General features: G+C 49.8%; 1 protein-coding gene across 1 annotated transcript in view; it reads left to right on the plus strand.

Moving 5' to 3' along the window:
* LOC140406342 (ataxin-2-like) overlaps positions 1 to 15,457 on the plus strand; it is a 195,925-nt gene that overhangs the window by 93,878 nt on the left and 86,590 nt on the right. Inside the window, 1 exon segment of the mRNA XM_072494465.1 lies at positions 5,050 to 5,141. Within this exon segment, the coding sequence (XP_072350566.1) occupies positions 5,050 to 5,141 (92 nt within the window).

Below are 15,457 nucleotides of genomic sequence, written 5' to 3' on the forward strand. Positions count from 1 at the left end.
AGCGATCTGAATCCCCAGGTATCGGAAGTTTCTTTCCACTTTCCTTAGAGGCAAGCCTTCTATCTCTCTACTCTGGTCCCCTGGATGTATCACAAATAATTCACTCTTCCCCACGTTTAGCCTATACCCCGAGAAATCCCCGAACCCCCTCAAAATTTGCATAACCTCTATCATCCCCCCTGCTGGGTCCGACACGTATAACAATAGGTCATCCGCGTATAACGAGACTCGGTGTTCTTCTCCCCCTCTAATCACCCCTCTCCATTTCCTGGAGTCTCTCAACGCCATGGCCAGAGGTTCAATTGCCAACGCGAACAACAATGGAGACAGCGGGCATCCCTGTCTTGTTCCCCTATATAGTCGGAAATACTCCGATCTATGTCGACCTGTAACTACGCTTGCCGTTGGAGCCCCATAAAGAAGTCTAACCCAGCTAATAAACCCGTTCCCAAACCCAAACCTCCTTAACACTTCCCATAAATACTCCCACTCCACCCTATCAAATGCCTTCTCTGCGTCCATTGCCACCACTATCTCTGCCTCCCCCTCCACTGGGGGCATCATTATCACCCCTAATAGTCGTCGCACGTTAACATTCAGTTGTCTCCCTTTTACGAACCCTGTCTGGTCTTCGTGCACCACCCCCGGGACACAGTCCTCTATCCTCGATGCCAGTACCTTTGCCAACAATTTGGCGTCCACGTTCAATAATGAAATGGGTCTATAGGACCCGCACTGCAACGGATCTTTATCCCTCTTCAAAATTAACGATATCGTCGCCCCCGACATCGTCGGGGGTAGAGTCCCCCCTTTCCTGGCCTCATTGAACGTCCTCACCATCAACGGGGCCAACAAGTCCACATATTTTCTGTAATACTCCACCGGGAACCCGTCTGGTCCTGGGGCCTTCCCTGCTTGCATGCTTCCCAGTCCCTTAATAACCTCGTCCACCCCAATCGGTGCCCCCAGGCCTACCACCCCCCGCTCCTCCACTTTCGGGAACCTCAATTGGTCCAGGAACTGCCGCATCCCCTCCTCTCCCTCTGGGGGGTTGAGACCTATACAGTTCCTCATAGAAGGTCTTGAACACCTCATTTATCTTTCCTGCCCTTCGCACCGTGTCTCCCCTTTCGGCTCTAATTCCTCCTATCTCCCTCGCTGCTGCCCTCTTTCGCAATTGATGAGCCAACAGGCGACTAGCCTTTTCCCCATATTCATACCTCCTCCCCTGTGCCTTCCTCCACAGTACCTCCGCCTTTCTGGTGGTCAGAAGGTCAAATTCCATCTGGAGGCGTCTCCTCTCCCTGTACAATTCCTCCTCCGGGGTCTCTGCAAATTCCCTATCCACCCTTAAAATCTCCCCCAGTAATCTTTCCCTTTCCTTGGTCTCTGTTTTCCTTTTGTGGGCCCCAATGTAGATCAGCTCTCCTCTGACCACCGCTTTTAGTGCTTCCCATACCACTCCCACAGGGACCTCGCCGTCGTCATTGACCTCCAGGTATCTCTCAATACACCCCCGCACTCTTGCACACACTCCCTCATCCGCCATCAGTCCCACATCTAATCGCCAGAGTGTTCTCTGCTCCCTTTCCTCTCCTAATTCCAGGTCCACCCAATGTGGGGCATGATCCGAAACCGCTATGGCTGAGTACTCAGCTTCTTCCACCCTAGAGATCAACGACCTTCCCAAAACAAAAAAATCTATCCGGGAGTACACTTTATGGACATGGGAGAAGAAGGAAAACTCCCTAGCCCTAGGTCTAAGAAATCGCCATGAATCCACTCCCCCCATTTGGTCCATAAACCCCTTAAGTACCTTGGCTGCTGCCGGCCTTCTTCCGGTCCTTGAGCTGGATCTATCTAGCCCCGGGTCCAGCACTGTATTAAAGTCCCCTCCTAAAATCAAGTTTCCTACCTCCAGGTCCGGTATACGCCCCAGCATCCGTCTCATAAATCCCGCATCGTCCCAGTTTGGGGCATACACATTAACCAACACGACCTCCATTCCCTCCAGCCTGCCACTCACCATTACATATCTACCTCCGCTATCTGCTACGATGTTCTTTGCTTCAAATGCTACCCGTTTCCCCACCAAAATGGCCACCCCTCTATTCTTTGCGTCCAGTCCTGAGTGGAACACCTGTCCCACCCATCCTTTCCTTAGCCTAACTTGGTCCGCCACCTGTAGGCGCGTCTCTTGGAGCATAACCACGTCTGCCTTTAGTCCTTTCAAATGCGCGAGCACTCGGGCCCTTTTTATCGGTCCGTTCAGGCCTCTCACGTTCCACGTGATCAGCCTCACTAGGGGGCTACCTGCCCCCCTCCCGTGTCGACTAGCCATTACCTTCTCTAGGCCAGTCCCATATCCCGCCTCCGCGCTCCCGCTCGCTCCCCCAGCGTCGCACACCATCCCCGCCCACCCACTCTTTAGCCATTTCCTTTTGGATTTCCGCAGCAGCAACCCAGTTGTCCCCCCCCCCCCCTCCCCGCTAGATCTCTTTCTAGCATGATTGCTCCCCCCATATTAATTCCGTAAGTCAGCTGACTTCAACTGACCCCGGCTACTCCTGCTCACTCCTCGACCCCCCCGTGTGGGGAACTCCCATCCGCCTTGCGCCTGTCTTCCCGCCTTATTCTTTCTGGCGCGGGAACATCCCTTTACCTGACCCGCCTCTTATGGCGCAGCTCCCTTTCCCCTCCCCCTCCCCTTCCCCATTCTCCAACTATGTCCCGTCTTTCCCCCCTCACCGGCGCCCACATTTCCCCAATGTCTCCCCCCTTCCCTATTTACTTCTCAATTAACTTCAACCATAACATTAACAATAACATTTCCTGCAGCATCAGTCCCTCAGTTCCGATCCAATTTCTCTTCTTTGATGAAGGTCCATGCTTCCTCCGCCGTGTCAAAATAATGGTGTCTCTCCTGATACGTGACCCATAGTCTTGCCGGCTGCAGCATCCCGAACTTCACCTTCTTTTTATGCAACACCTCTTTGGCTCGGTTGAAGCTCGCCCTCCTTCTCGCCACCTCCGCACTCCAATCCTGGTATACCCGTACCACTGCATTTTCCCATCTGCTACTCCGCACCTTTTTAGCCCATCTCAGGACCTCTTCTCTATCCTTAAGACGGTAAAATCGCACGATTATCGCCCTGGGTGGTTCTCCTGCTTTTGGTCTTCTCGCCGGAATCCGATTTGCCCACTCCACCTCCAAGGGGCCCGTAGGGGCCTCAGCACCCATCAGTGAGCTCAGCATCGTACTTGCGTACGCTCCACAGTCCACTCCTTCCACACCCTCAGGGAGACCCAGTATCCGAAGGTTCTTCCTTTGCGCTCCATTTTCTAGGGCTTCGATCCTTTCAGTACACTTTTTATGAAGTGCCTCGTGCGTCTGTGTCTTAACCGCCAGGCCCAGGATCTCGTCCTCAATATCTGTCACCTTCTGCTCCACCACGCGGAGCTCTGTCTCCTGGGTCTTTAATGTCTCCTTGAGCCCCTCAATTGCCTGTAGCAACGGGGTCAGCACCTCCCTCTTCAGCAGCTCCACGCACCGTCTCACAATTTCATCCTGCTCAGGCCCCCATGTCGCCTGCGCTTTCTCCGCCGCCATCTTGTACTTCTCTCTTTCTGACCCTTTGGTCGACGATTCCTCGCGCTGCAGCCGCCGCCGTCGGTTTTTTCCTCCTTCGTTTGGGGGGGACTCCCTTCTCACACACCCCACACCGGGTTGCGTCGTCGAAAAATTCCCCGTTGGGGCTCTTAAAAGAGCCCGAAGGTCCGTCGGAGCTGGAGTCGCCGAAGCGTGCGGCTAGCTAGGTATCACCGCAACCGGAAGTCCCTTCAGTGGCCTTGATGAGGTCTTTTCACAGTTGTTCCCTCTGCTGCTAGAATTCACTTTTGATACAGGCCCTCAGGTCAGCTTGCAGCTTTAAGCTTGCCCTTCCCCCGCCTGCATGCTGGAAGAGGCCCTGTTTATCCTGCAGTTGCAGCCAAATCTTTTACTGTTTCTGCCGTATCTGGCAACCCAGAGACATACCCTTCCTGGGGGACACTGTCGGGGGAATATTGCAGCCTTCTTCTCACACCGGGAAATGTCAAACAAATGCCGTGGGGGCCCTGTAAAAGAGCCCAAAAGTCCGTTCCAAGCAGGAGCTGCCGAATATGCGACCTAGCTCTGCATAGCCGCACCCGGAAGTCGGCAAAAAGAAATCTTAAGTAATCAGTAACATATTATGGCACTTTTAAACTTTAATGTCTATAGTACCTAGTCTAACTTTTCCTAATGTATCACTTGACTACATTGTTTCTTCTGCAACCTTTCCACACTGCCCATTTTGGAGAGGAAAGCAACTTGAAAACAAATAGGGCAATTTGTCTAAAATAATAACAATTCTGAAGCTCAGTTTGTCAATTGAAATGGCAATCTGTTAGCTAATCAAAAGGTTAAATCTTAATAGTTGAAGGGAATTTTACTGGTTTCAGAATTCCACCAGTGGTTTCTATATGAACAGGGTGAATTCTTCATTTATACTGCTCTATTTTGTGCCAATCGAAGAATGTTGGACTACCTTCCATAGTTATGCTGTTCCTCAGTCTTTGAGATTGAAATCTGCAACTCTCCGAAAGCTCCTGTTTATCTTTGTTCTGGACCACTTGCTCCTTTTTTGTGGAATTGTGATGCTTCACTCTAAATTTTACTCAATTTTCTGGCCAGATGTACTGGCTGCGAATCAAATGGTATGGTTCAAACTTAAAGCATTGAGGTGAATTTTATATAAACCATTGCTTCCAACAAAGAAGCACAATGTCTATATTGATAATTGGGCATTACTTACATTTAATCATTGAGATCCTGATCATACTGCCTCTGGCACTCTTTTTGACCTACTCATTTAATTTTGCTCTTTTGCTTCAGGGGAATTAAAGGCAATGGTTTGTGTGAGCATATTTGTAACTCTGAATTATGTATTATCTTCTTGTGTTGAAAAGTAAAGTTGTTGGAAGGGATTTATTTCTTGCTGGTTTAAAATCCTATCTTTCTTTCCTCAGTCTAATGGTTGGGATCCCAATGACATGTTCAGATTTAATGAAGAAACCTATGGGGTGACATCAACCTATGACAGCAGTTTATCTTCATATACGTAAGTACATGTATTTCAATAAACATCTTGGGTATCTAATTTCATTTTCTATTTTATAAAGCTGCTAAACCCTTCAGGATAATTTTGATCTTGTGACCTAATTCTTTATGTTCCAAGTTGAAAATCAGATGTGAGTATTTTGATGCTGAAAATTTGCAGCAAATGGCACTCTTTTTTTTTGAGATTTGGTTTTAAAAATAATAGATGATTACAATTTTTTTTTTTAATTAAGAAATTGAGCCCAAATCATATTAGGATAAAGTGGCACGTTTTTAAAAAAATTTAAATTCTCCTCCTTTTTCACATTTTCTCCCACATTTGCACCCATCAACAATAAACAGTAATCAGCAAGATCTGTCAATCCCCATAATAACAACGATCCCATCCGCCCACCAACCCCCCAAACCTCAGCCCACATGTTTACATAAACAAATGACAAAAAGGAATCCGGGATTACCCATAGTCACCCTTAATCTACACAGCCCCCCCCCCCCCCCACTAATGTCCAATGTTATCCAGTTCTTGAAAGTGCATAATAAATAGTGCCCATGACTTGTAGAACCCCTCCGAGCTTCCCCTCAGTTCGAACTTAACCTTCTCAGGAGTCAAGTATTCCAACAGGTCCCCCGCCACGCCAGGGCACTGGGTGGAGAGACTGCTCTCCATCCCAGCAGGATCCGCCTTGGGCGATCAACGAGGCGAAGGCTATGATATCTGCCTCCGCTCCCGTTTCCAACCCTGGCTGGTCCGACACCCTGAATATGGCCTCCTGGGGACCCGGGTCCAGTTTCACACGCACCACCTTGGAAATTACCCTAAACACCACCTTCCAGTACTCCCCTAGCTTTGGACAGGACCAAAACATATGAACGTGATTCGCCGGTTGTCGTCAACACCTCCTCCAGCAATGTGGAGGCCGGTTCCTCTGGGAAGCTCTGTATCTCCTTCCTGCCAAAATCCCGAACCTGCATGTACCTAAACCCTTCCCCCTGCTCTAGCCCATACTTCGCTTCCAGCTCCCTCAATTCTGCAAACCGACCCCGAAGAAACAAATCTTTTAGCGTCTTAATCCCCTTCTCTTCCCATTTCCGAAAGCTTCCATCCCATCTCCCTGGCTCAAATCTGTGGTTCCCCCGAATCGGCATTTCCCTTGACCCTAAACCCAACCCGAAGTGTTGCCGAAACTGCCTCCAGATTTTCAATGAAGCTATTATTACCAGACTCCCTGAATATTTCCCCGGAGCTACCGGGAGCGGCGCTGCCCCTGCACAAACTCTCCTCCATTCTGACCCACTGAGAATCCACCCCTCTGACCCAGCTCCGCACTTTCTCCACATTCGCCGCCCAGTAGTAGTACAAGTTCGGGAGACCCAAACCCCCTGCCTGCCTTCCCCTCTGTAGCAGCACCGTTCTCACTCTGGCCACCTTCCCTCCCCATATGAATGAGGTAATCTTTCCCTCAATCTCCCTGAAAAAAGACTTTGGCAGGAAAATCGGCGTTGAAAAATAAACCGGAATAGCGGCAACATATTCATTTTAACCGCCTGTAACCGACCTGCCAGTGACAGAGGAAGGCCGTCCCACCTTGCCAGATCGGCTTTCACTCTCCCCACCAAACTAGTGATGTTGTACCTGCGAAGCCTCCCCCACTCCCGGGCAATCTGCACCCCCAGATACGTAAAATGAGTCCCTACTCTACGGAATGGCAGCCCCCCACCCCTGCGCCCACCCCCGGCCAAGACACCACAAAGTACTCACTCTTGTCCAGGTTCAACTTGTACCCCGAGAAAGACCCAAATACCCGCAGTAGCTCCAATATTCCTCCTATTGACGCACTCGGCTCCGACACATACAGCAGCAAGTCGTCGGCATATAAGGACACCCTATGCTCTATTCCCCCCCCCCCCCAGCACTATTCCTTTCCATGCTCCCGAACTTCTCAATGCGATGGCCAACGGCTCAATCGCAAGTGCAAACAGCAGGGGGGACATCCCTGTCTCGTCCCATGGTGAACAGAGAAATATCTCGAACTGATATTATTTGTGCGGACACTCGCCTTCGGTTCCTTATATAATAGCTTTACCCAGTTCACAAACCTTGGTCCAATCCCAAACCGCTCCAGCACTGCCATCAGGTACCCCCATTCTACTCGATCAAACGCCTTCTCGGCGTCCGATGCCACAACTACCTCTGTTTCCTTTCTTTCCGCCGGTGCCATAACAACGTTCAAAACTCTCCTAATGTTCGAAAACAGCTGCCTCCCTTTCACGAACCCCGTCTGATCCTCCCCTATTACCTTCGGGAGGCACTCCTCCAGCCTACCCGCCAGTACCTTCGCCAACACTTTTACGTCCACATTCAGAAGTGATATGGGCCGATACGATCCACACTCCGTCGGATCCTTATCTTTTTTTAGTAACAGGGAAATCGATGTCTGCCCCAAGGTTTGCGGCAACACCCCCTTCCCTATCGCCTCCTCAAACATCCCCACCATCAGGGGTGCCAACCTATCCTTAAATTTTTTATAATATTCCACCGGAAACCCATCCGGCCCTGCCACCTTCCCCGACTGCATCCTCCCAATCGCACCCTTTATCTCCTGCTCCACTATTGCTCCTTCTAATGTAGCCCTGTCCCCCTCCCCTAGCCTCGGGTACTCCAACCCATCGAGAAATTCCTGCATCTCACGGTCTCAGAGTGGCTCTGACTTGTACAACCTCTCATAAAACTCCTCAAAAACCTTGTTCATCAGCACTGGGGCCACCACCAACTTCCCTGCCCTATCCTTCACCTGAAGAATTTCCCTTGCCGTTGCCTCCCTCCGGAGCTGACCTGCTAACATACCTTATCTCCATGTTCATAAACTGCACCCCTTGCTCGTCTCAGTTGGCGCACCGCCTTCCTGGTGGACAGTCGGTCGAAGCTCGCCTGTAGTTCCTTCCTCTTTTCCAGCTTCGCCGGGTCCCCATCCTCTGCATACCTCCTATCTACCTCCAACATCTCATCTGTTACCCTCTGCCGCTCCAACCTCTCCTCCTTATCCACCCTGGCCTTAAACAAAATTACCTCACCTCTCACCACCGCCTTTAGAGCCTCCTAGCCGACTGCCTTCGATACCTCACCCGTACAATTGAAACCTACATATTCCTTAATTACCTTTTCAATTTTCTCACAGAATACTTGGTTCCCCAAAAGCCCCACATCCAGTTTCCACCCCGGTCTCTGCGCTGCCCCCTTCTCTAGCACCATATCCACCCAATGTGGAGCGTGATCTGACACTGCAATTGCAGAGTATTCCGACCCCTTGACTCCAGCCAGCAAAGCCTTCCCCACCACAAAAAAGTCGATCCGCAAGTGTACCTTATGGACCGCTGAGAAAAACAAATACCCCCGTTCCCTTGGATGCAGGAACCTCCAAGGGTCCACTCCTCCCATTTCCACCATTAGCCCAGCCAGCGCCTTCGCCCCCCCCCCCCCCCTGATGGGACCAACGAGCGCGGCCGTGATCTGTCCAACCTTGGCTCCTGCACCAGGTTCCAGTCCCCCCCCACAATCAGCTCATGCGTGTCTAAGTCGGGAATAGCCCCAAACACTTTCCTCGCGAATCCCACATCGTCCCAATTGGGACCGTATACACTTAACAGCGCCACTAATCTCCCCTCCAATGCCCCTGTCACAATCACATATCTACCCCCCTGATCTGCCACCACCTTCTCCATCTGGAAGCGCACCCTTTTGCTGACCAGCACCGCTACCCCTCGAGCCCTTCCATCAAATCCGGAGTGAAACACTTGGCTAACCCACCCCTTTTTAAGTCTCACCTGGTCCTTCACCCTCAAGTGAGTCTCCTGCAGCATTGCTACATCGGCTTTCAAACTTTTAAGATGTGCAAGCACCCTTGACCTCTTGACCGGACCTCCTAGCCGTCTCACGTGCCACGTGATTATCCTTACTGGGGGTCTCTCACCCCCCCCCCCCCCCCCCCCCCCCCCCCCCACCACCACCACCACCACCACCACCTTTCTTATCCACCATCACCATACCACCGGGCCCTGCCCCATAAGCCTGACCAGCCCCTGTCCATTGTTAACATCGAACCCCCCCCCTCCCAAGAACCCCCCCTACAAAAACATCCCCCAACATCTCTCCCTCCACCCCCTCTTGCTCGCCTCGTAGGCCCATTGCAGGCTGCCAACGTCTCCAGTCCTCCTCTCACCTCACTCCCATTCACTAACTGACTCTAGTTAGCTAGCGCGGGTGGCTCCCCCCGCCAATACCTCTCGCCCCCTTCCGCCCAGTCCCAGAGAAAGAAACACCAAAACAAACGCAACAATCCAACCCCTACAATTCACTAAAATAACATTTAACCGTCGCAACACAGAACGCCATTAACTTGAACTCTGTAACAATGCAAAGAGAAGTAAATTTCAAATTTCAATACAAATCAGTAAAAAGAAAGTTGTAACATTTGTACATTTTCCAGCCGCTCAAACACAGTCCACAGTCTTTCTTCCAGTTCCGCTCTTCATGTCTGTCCCAAGCCTTCTGCCCTCACGAACGCCTCAGCCGCCCCCGCTGTCTCGAAATAAAAGTATTTGGCTTTATATGTTACTCTCAACTTCGCCGGGTACACCACACCAAATCGCACCCCCTTCTTGTACAAAGCCGCCTTCACTCACCCAAACGCCGCTCGTCTTTTTGCCAACTCCACCATCCAGTGCTGGTAGATCCGAACCGCAGTACCATCCCACAGCACCTCACGCTTCTGCTTCGCCCAGCTTAATACTTTCTCCTTCATGCAAAACGTATGGAAGCAGATAATTACTGCCCTTGGCGGCTCGTTCACTTTGGGCTTCGACCTTAATGACTGATGATCTCGGTGTAGCTCGTACAGGGTGGGATTCTCACCCTCCCCATCAGCTCCGCCAACTTGTTAGCGAAGTATTGCGTTGGCCTTGGGCCCTCTGTCCCTTCTGGCAAGCCCACAATTCTCAAATTGTGCCGCCTTGAGCGGTTTTCCAAGTCTTCCAGCTTTGCTCGGAGCCCTCTGTTAACCTCCACCACCCTCCGCAGCTCGTCTCCCATCGAGGTGACCTGGTCGCTGTGTTGTGTCACGGCCTCCTCCACCTCCTTCATCTTCTCGCCCTGCTCTCTCACCTCGGCCAATGCCTTTGCCACCTCCACCCTGATCGGGCCGATTGCCTCCTCCAACAATGACCTCACCACGACCGCCATCTTTTTCCTCAGGATCTCCATGTCCCTCACCAAACGTTTTTCCAGCTCCACCACCATCACCTCGGTCATCTTCTCCACCGTAAGTAGTGCGGTCCCGCCTTGCAGTTCGGCTTCTGCCATCCTGTCACCACTTTTGCTTTTGCTCGTCTTCTCCTTCGGCGGCAAACCCGCGTTTCCTCCTTTCTTTGACGCTCCTGCCCTTCATCAATCTGACATTCTTCTTTTTTGAGAAAAAAAACTTTTACCAAACTTCCATAAATCTTATTTCTTTCTCCTCTACATTCACCTGGGACCAGGCTTCAACCTTCTTCCGAGGTGGGAGCCATCCGACGTGGAGCACCCTCCTTACATGGCACTCGGGCCTGCCGCCACGGCCTCTTCGTAGCTCCGCCCCCGCTGCTCTGACCTGCCGGGCCCGGCGCCTCAGCCTCCGCCGCCTGACACGCGCGCGGGGTTCTTCGCCGGTTTTTAAACCGGCCCCGCTGGCTGCTCGTGGCGGCCCCAAAGGCTGACGATAGTCGGGGGGGGTGCGTGAGGTCTCGGGGATTTCCCCGAAATCGCCGCGAATCGCGGCCACCGGCGGGAGCTCTTTTATTTGCGGCCGCCCTGCTCGTCCACCCCACCGGACGTCAAGTGGCACGTTTAAAAAAAATATTTCTACATATAGAGGCTGTGCTGCTGCACAATAATGGCTATCCCTCGTGAGCGAGGTTGAATGTCTTCCATGAGTCTGAAGATAGCTGATGAGGCTGATTTTGGGATCTGCAGAGTTTTGGGCCTGTAGACATTTGTTGTCATGCATGATGTTTGGTCGTATATTTTCAGTTCAGGTTATGGCATGTTTTTAATCACTTTCGCTTTGCCTCATCATTTTGTCATCGTTGGTTTGTAAAATTCTGGGATCCTTCCCACAGACTCCGCCACCATCTGGTTTCGTTCAAAACGATGGTCTCCCAGGGCTTGATGCCAGTGTTGCATTTCTTCATGTTCGGTTTCAGCACATCCTTGGAAAGATTTCTGTCCTCCTCTGGTGTGTCCGCCCTCACTGAGCTGGGAGAAGACCACCTGCTTTGGGAGCCTTGTATCTGACATTCAAACCATGCGATCAATCCGACAAAACTGATGGCGGGTGATCATAACTGTAATACTTGTGGTGCCTGCTTGTGAGAAGACACTGATATCGGTGCATCGATCCTCCAATTTAATATAAGATTTTCCACAGACAGTTTTCATGGTATGACTCCATTGCTTTGTGATGCCTCCTGTATGTTGTGCATATTTCAACCCTGTGTCGTAAGGAAGGGGTCATGACCTTCTGGTGGATCATGAGCTTGGTTTAAGTTTTAATGTTGCGATCTTCAAATACTTGCTTCCTCAGGTGGCCAAAAGCTGCACCAGCAGATTTTAGGTGATGCTGAATTTCTTCATCAAAGTCAGCCTTCCTTGAAAAAGAACTTCCAAAGTACTGGAAGTGTTCCACATTTTCCAGGCACTCTTCATGAATGGATCAACCTCCTGGAGTTTACTATTGACCAGAAACTGAACTCGACCAACCATATAAATATCATGGCTGCAAGAGCAGGTCAGAGGTTGGGAATTCTGCAGAGAGTACCTACCCTCCTGACTCCACCATCTGACAAGACATAAGTCAGGACTGCGATGCAATACTCTCCACTTGGGCTGGTTGTGTGCAGCTCCAACAACACTCGAGGCTTGACACCATCTAGGTCAAAGCCTGCTTGATTAGCATCCTATCCACAACCAACATTTACATCTTTCACTGCCAACGTACAGTGACAGTATTGTGTACCATCAACACGATATACTCCTTTAACAGCACCATCCAAATCCGTGAACTCTACCACCTAGAAGGATAAGAAATGAAATGAAAAATGAAAATCGCTTATTATCACAAGTAGGCTTCAAATGAAGTTACTGTGAAAAGCCCCTAGTCGCCACGTTCCTGTTCGGGGAGGCTGGTACGGGAATTGAACCGTGCTGCAGGCCTGCCTTGGTCTGCTTTCAAAGCCAGCGATTTAGCCCTGTACTAAACCAACCCCAGGGCAGCAGATGTATTGGAGCGCCACCATCTGCAGGTTCCTCCAAGTCTCTCACCATCCTGATATATTGCTGTTCTTTCACTGTCCCTGAGAGTATAGGTGTTCCTACAGCACATGGACTGCAGCAGTCCAAGAATGCAGCACAACACCCCCTCAAGGGCAATTAGAGATGGGCAATAAATGCTGACCTAATCAATGATACCCAAATCCTATGTATTAAAAAGAATGTGCATTTGGAGTTTGCTGATGGAGGGCTTTGGCACACATGGACTGCAGCAGTCCAAGAATGCAGCCCAAGACCGCCCTCGTGAGGGCAATTAGGGATGGCCAATGAATGCTGACCAAACCAATGATAGCCACATCCCACGTATTTAAAAAAATGTGCATTTGGAGCTTGCAATGGAGGACTTTAGCATACACGTCACAAAATGCAGGGCAAGGTAAAGGGTCAGGCCTCCATAAACTATCACAGCCAGTACAGCAATTGAACCCATGCAGTTGGCATCATTCAGCACTACAGTCTCGCCAACTGAGCTAACCAACCCCGATTCAACAAAATAAGTATTGGATGTATGGGTGGCACAATGGTTAGCACTGCTGCCTCACAGCTCCAGGGATCCGGGATCAATTCCAGACTTGGGTGACTCTCTGTGGAGTTTGAACTAGGTTACTTTACTTCAAACACATATCTTGGTGTTTTTTTTTTTAAATGCAATGTGGTTTTCTGCTTGGCTGGAAGTGACCTACCTTTTAGGCAGTGAAACCAAATCCCCACCAGCCCATAGGTGAAACAATTTCTCTTCAACCCTCCTCTAATCTATCTGTCATAGCACAGTGGTTAGCACTGGTGCCTCTCAGTACCATGGAACTGGGTTCAATTCCAGCCTTAGGTCACTGCTGAGTGGAATTTGCATCTTCTCCCCGTGTCTGCGTGGGTTTCCTCCGTGTGTCCTGGTTTCCTTCCACAGTCCAAAGATGTGCAGGTTCGATGGATTGGCCATCTTAAATTGCTCCTTAGTGTTCAAAGATGTGCATGTTAGGTGGAGTTACAGCCATGGGGCTGGGGAATGGGCCTAGGTAGGGTGGTCTTTCGGAGAGCCGGTGCAGTCTAGATGGGCCGAATAGCCTCCTGCATTGTAGGGATTCCATTTTATTCTATTAATGCATCAAGGATTCTCTGGAGAACTTTTTCCAATACAGGACTTGTGTATTGGAGCTCAAAGACTCGAGGTCGGGGTGGCCTTTATTATAATTGGAGTCATCTGAAATTGAATAGTTCACTGATCATTGGATAAATGATCTGCACTCCTGCAGGGAGCTTGTGTCTAGTCAGCTGTTTAGTCTATGTTTCTTTCAGTAAGGTAATTTACACATAGTGCATTGTTGGAATCCGTCTCTTGATTGGATCCCTCAGAGCTCCGATGTTGAACTTTAGCGGACATCTCTTCTGTTACATCTGCCTGTTTTATGGACACAATTGAACGAATAAGTTGGTTATCGATCCAGCAGCCATCAGCTCCTGTTATTGCTTTGGTGGTGTGGGCACCTTTGTGGTTCCAGGCAGAAACAATGATGGAATCGATTGGGTGTCAGTGTTTGAACAGTGGGTGTTGTCATGATGTTTTGCATTCCTCTGGTGGAGTAGCGTGTTGGTGATTAACCCACGTTTTACACATTTGGTAAGGAGAAGAATGCCATTGGAATTGACATTTCAAATACCTGCCCTGCTAATAGTTCCATTCCAGAGATTGGAATCTCTTCCAACTCTTGTCTCCAAAAATAATAAGTGTGTCTTCCTTCGAAACCCCCAGAGAAAACTTGATCAAGTTTGGCATGAAAATCTTCCACAGTTCATCATTGGTGTCAAGAGCTGGGACATAACGCACCGAAAAAGATGGCGAATTGGCTCCTTGCCAGTTTACGATGAAGAGTCATGAGACATTCATTTCTTCTTGGAGGGAACTCCTGAAGCTAGTTCACAAGTTTATTCTTTGTGGCCAATCCAACTCCACGAATCCTGCATTATTCTCCTGATTTCCTTTTCAGAAGCAAGTATAATTGACTTGGACTCCCATGAGCTGTCTCTCTCCAGCTTGCCAAATCTCACTCAGAACAGCTATATCCATGTCATTTTGCTGGAGTACTGAGGTGAAAAATGCAGTGCGATGCTTTACGTATTAATGTGCGTGTGGTCCAAGAAGTTCCTTGTGTTTCAGATCCTAAACTTTACACTAATAAAAACAAAAATTGCTGGAAATACTCCAGTCGGACAGCATTTGTGGAGTCCAAGCACTGAGTCAGAGCTATAGAGACTTTTTACTGCGGAAGAGGTGGAGCAGAATAGAAGGTTGGGATAGGTGAGGGCTCAGGAGAGATTTGACAAAGATGTGATGGACACAAGATAAAGACGGTGTTAATTATACTGTTAAGGACTAAGGAAGGTGCTAAAAGTGGCCTAAAGATCAGAGAGAATGTATTAATAGCAAGAACAATGGTCAGCGCTCTCTGAGGACTAAGTTATGGGGGAGGGGATTGGAGGAAAAGAAAAAATTAAACTGGAGGGCGGAGTTCATGGTCTGAAGCTGTCGACTCAATATTAAGTTCAGAAGGCTACAAAGTGCCAAATCAGAAGATGAAATGCTCCTGTTTGCATTGGGCATCACTAGAACATTGCAGTAGACCAAGGGCAGAAATGTGGGCTTGAGAGCAAGATGGTGAATTAAAATGGGAAGCGACAGGAAGAAAGGGGCTTGTGGATTGAGCAGAGGTGTTCTGGAAAGCAGTCTCCTCAGTGGGGAGGCACGGTAGCGCAGTGGTTAGTACTGTTGCTTCACAGCGGCAGGGATCTGGGTTTGATTCCCGGCTTGGGTCACTGTCTGTGCGGAGTCTGCACATTCTCCCCGTGTCTGCGTGGGTTTCCTCCAGGTGCTCCGGTTTCCTCCCACATTCCAAAGATGATCCGGTTAGGTGGATTGGCCATGCTAAATTGCCCTTAGAGTCCAAGGTTATGTTGGGTTAAGG

This window comes from Scyliorhinus torazame, chromosome 1, assembly GCF_047496885.1.
Source record: "Scyliorhinus torazame isolate Kashiwa2021f chromosome 1, sScyTor2.1, whole genome shotgun sequence".
Classification (NCBI taxonomy): Eukaryota; Metazoa; Chordata; class Chondrichthyes; order Carcharhiniformes; family Scyliorhinidae; genus Scyliorhinus; species Scyliorhinus torazame.